The following is a 4,300-nucleotide window of genomic DNA, read 5'->3' on the forward strand; positions in this document are numbered from 1 at the left end:
AGCTATACTGTAGTCCGTGTCTGTAGCTCATAGCATTTACTGAGCTATACTGTAGTCCGTGTCTGTAGCTCATAGCATTTACTGAGCTATACTGTAGTCCGTGTCTGTAGGTAAAAGCATTTACTGAGCTCTAGTGTGTTGCCTAGTTTTGTTAGAGTGGTGTAATAATGCATTGTCAGTGGTATTAGTGGAACTGCATTCATGCATTGGAACTCTTTTGTTGAACAGACCTGTCACTGGAGGTGCTCAGTCTCAGTCTGCTTTAGTATTTAATTTCTGTGATTATAACAACCTATGCATTGGTTACTGTGCATTAGCTACTTTCTAAGAACTGAGAACTATTTGTCACTGTGTTTGTACACTGTGACATTAGACCTCTGCATTTAACCCATCCATGCAATAACCACATACACACTAGCGAACACACAGGGGGCAGTGAGCACACTTGCCCGGAGCAGTGGGCAGCCCTATCCACAGTGCCCAGGGAACACTGCTTAGCTCAAAGGCGTTTCAGTCATGGATCATCAACCAAGGGGATCAAACCAGCAACCTTCCGGTCACAGAGCTGGTTCCCTAACCTCCAGCCCACAACTGCCCCAATAAACCTTCTAATAGCAGAAGAACTTCACTTGAAGCTCTTTGCATTTCAACCTGTTGTGAGGAGTTCTGGGTCTTGAAAACAGACCCATAATACCCTCAATGTCTATACAATCAATGCACATGTAACATGAATAATTACCAGACTATTGTGCACTTAACTGGTACACATGCAATATTTGCAACCATCAAATAGGAAATGTTACAACATGTCTCAATAACAATTTTGTCATTAAATTATATTTTTTCATATAATTTTAAAACACCAGCTGCCCTTTACATTGGGTGAGCATTTCATAATGAACGGACCACTATTACTTTGAATAAAAGCTCTGAATAATTTCCTTAACCTCCATTATAAGTAAGACATTACAAAATTGAAAATAAGCTATGATATGTTATATGATATATAATATCATATAATAAGTCAATGCAAAAATAATAAATTAGTTTAATAAGTTACACACAGGTCTGCAGACCCCACCTAGTTCATCTCATAAAGGTCTTTGGGATTGTAGTGCTGAGCTGAATCAGGTGACGTACAAGGCCATGGTCTGCAGTCAGAACTCACTGGCACTACAGTATCTCCATGTCCTCTGAACTCCAGAGAGGTTTAGATGACGATGGTGCAGTGAGTGATGATCGATGTTTATGCAGGCGTGACGCCACTACCAGCGCGCTTTTGTCATTGAAGGCGCTAATCACTCAGGAATTAATGGATTATTAACCTCAAGTTGCCAGCAGGGGCTCGTTGTTCAGTGTGTGATATACAGGCCTTGTTTTTGTTTCATTTCGAGATCACTTATTGCTTGTCAATGAGATATATCATCACTTATTGGCAATTTTCATGAGCAAAAGCAACCTCATCATCCTCATTTCACTTTTATCCCACATGCACACACATACGTTACATATAAGAGTTTAAAGGGCTCATATGCTACATTGCTCGTTTTTAACCCCCTGTGTGATTCTGGTGTGTATGTGCAGTCATAGTTCTCATTATTTGATCATTACAATGTCTCTTTAATGCTCATACTCAAACAGGCTGTGTATGTACTGTGCCTTTAAGGCTGATATATGTAAATGAGTTCTGTCTGTTCTGATTGACTGTTCTGTAATGTGCATGGTTCAAAAGGTAGCCTGAAACACTCCTTATAACTTCAATGGGAATAGGTGGAGCTTAGGTGCCTTTGGCTGAAAATGCAGGTGTATGTAAATAGGTTTTTTGTGACATCACATGAAAAATGTATTTAAACTGTACAAACAGCCTATTTTAGTTTCCATACATGTGTGGGGGAGGGGTACGTTCTGAAACTTTAATGATGTTTGCACTCTACATCAAAACTCTAAAAAATCTGGGCAAAAAATCTGGGCTCGTTTTGCTGTCATACGATTAAAAATTGAGCATACGCTCACTGTTTCTTGTTTCTTGTACCCTGAGATGCTGGTGCATTAGAGCTGTGATTGTGATTGAGTGCAATGATATCAATCTGCGCTCTGCACCCCAAACACAGGACCACCCCACCCCCAACTAAATGAACCTTGTTTGTACCACCGGCGACATCTATCTGCCGCGCATTTCAGCAGGAGTCTGATATTCCTGTCCACTGCCCAGAGACACCTGTTTCCAATCTCTGTGCATCAGTGGCGTGGAGTACAGTTACAGCACAGTAGATAGCGCGTTAGAGGAGCTAGATAATACAATTAATAAAATAAAGACAATGCGAATGATGATGATAGAGAGAGAGAGACAGACAGACAGAGCTCCAGATCAAACGAGAGAGAGGGGGAAAGAGAGGAAGGGGGGGTGTTAAACACAATAGCATCCATATAGTTATGGGGAGTCGCAGCAGCTCGTGCATTTGAAGCTCCAGTCCAGATCTGAACTGAGAACTGAGCTGAGAGAGAGAGAGAGAGAGAGAGAGAGAGAGAGACAGACTGAGAGAGACTGAGAGAGAGAGAGAGAGAGAGAGAGACAGACTGAGAGAGAGAGAGAGAGAGAGAGAGAGAGAGAGAGAGAGAGAGAGAGATTGAGACTGAGAGAGAGAGACTGAGAGAGACACAGAGAGAGAGAGGGGCGCTGAGAGGGAATCCCTCCACTGGGACCTGTAGGAAACCCGTGCTCGTGTGCGCGCTGACGCAACTGCCCATTTTAGGAAAGAACGTCAATGGCCAAAACCAACCGAGGCAGAGAAGAGGGGGGAAACACGAGCAGCCAAACGAGCTCAAAACTCCCATAAATCAGCTTTAAATCATTTTAAACTCGATCTACTGCGCTCGTTGAGCCGTAACGATACGTTCCTCCACATCGCTGCGAAAGCGTGTCTGGCCGAGCGGCGGTCTGTGCGCTCACCGCTCGCTCACCCCCCGCGCTGACGTCGGACTTTGTCTGGGCGAGTGCGCAGGTTGGCGTTGATAAGCAGACGCGAAAGCGCAGTAGTGCCATTGGAGTGAGTCATCGCGCAAAAAGGTGGACGCGCAGAGCGAGCAGGAGGGCAGAAAGAGGAAAAAAGAGAACAAGGGACGCGCATCTGAAAAGGTGAAGGCAGCGCGGTCGCTCCTGTGAGTCATATCGACAAAAAAGGACAAAAACAGGGACGAAACCTGCGCCGGGTTTCATTTACAGAAAGTAGGTGCACAAGAGACATTTTAGTCCATTGTAGAGAGAAAAAAAAAGATTTTCGTAGAAGTTTTTATTAGTCACTCTAGCCTTGATTTACAGCGGGGGAGACACCTTTACTTTTTACATTTTTTAACCAGAACCTGTTTACTGGACTAAACGAGCGCTTGCAAGACGGCAGTTCTCTGATTTATAACAGTATAACTAACAGCCGGATTTGTAGACCTGTTTGACCATTTTATAGCCTGATTGTTGGGATATTAGTCTGCTTTTAATTCGCACTAGTCTTCTTAGCTCACGCTAAGGGACCTCGGCTGTGGGTTTTTGTTTTTGTTTTTTTTGTTTTTTGCTTGGAAGTGCAAGAAGACACTCTAAACGTGTGGGAGATCTCTACCAACCTCTGAAATTTGCCTATTTTTTTATTTTATTTTGCTGGATCATGTACCAGGAGTACTCCGGGAGCAGCAGCAGCGCCTCCCCGGGCCAGCAGGACTCCTTCACAAGCGGGAGCCCCCTCTCAGCCTCCAGCTACCAGGTACCGTCCCACCACCTCCACCACCGGGTCCTACACAGCTCGGCCAGGCCACTGCACACACCTGTAGGCACGGGGCTGCTGTCCGCCCGGAGTCAGGGAGTCAGGCAGAGCCTCTTAGCAGCATTTTCAGTGCCATTTACTGGGCGTTATTCTCTGCTAGGTCCACTGTCAATGGAAAACAACACCACGCTCGTTGTTTTAACTTAAAAGTAAGCAATTGACCTGGTTGCCTTCAGAATTTAAGTTGAATCTCCACCAGGGCTGATCTCCAGTAAAAGTTTGCTTTGCCAGAAAGCAGTCAGAAATATTGTAACTCATATTCAATAGTTACTTTCTAAAGGAATGATATATATATATATATATATATATATATATATATATATATATATATATGAAATATAATGTGTGTGTGTGTGTATGTATGTATGTATGTGTGTGTGTGTGTGTGTGTGTGTGTGTGTGTAAATGTATAATGTGTGTACACAGCAACTAAATGGAGAGGCACCACACCACAAAACCCCCATCAATTCATTTTACAGTGTCCATTT

The 4,300-nt window shown here is 43.6% G+C and overlaps 1 protein-coding gene across 3 annotated transcripts in view; it reads left to right on the forward strand.

Annotated features, from left to right (window-relative positions):
• The first annotated feature begins 3,024 nt into the window (after positions 1–3,024).
• fosl2 (FOS like 2, AP-1 transcription factor subunit) overlaps positions 3,025–4,300 on the forward strand; it is a 10,198-nt gene continuing 8,922 nt past the window's right edge. The window contains exons 1-2 of one of the 3 annotated variants that reach the window (XM_017690757.2): positions 3,025–3,226; positions 3,666–3,752. Coding sequence is in view for 1 of the 3 variants with exons in the window: in XM_017690756.2 (XP_017546245.1) it covers positions 3,657–3,752 (96 nt within the window). In the remaining 2 variants the exon portion in view is untranslated. Of the gene's footprint in view, positions 3,753–4,300 lie in introns of all 3 variants that reach the window. The other 2 variants (XM_037542036.1, XM_017690756.2) reach the window with 2 other exon arrangements.

The sequence above is a fragment of the Pygocentrus nattereri genome, chromosome 10 (genome assembly GCF_015220715.1).
Source record: "Pygocentrus nattereri isolate fPygNat1 chromosome 10, fPygNat1.pri, whole genome shotgun sequence".
Classification (NCBI taxonomy): Eukaryota; Metazoa; Chordata; class Actinopteri; order Characiformes; family Serrasalmidae; genus Pygocentrus; species Pygocentrus nattereri.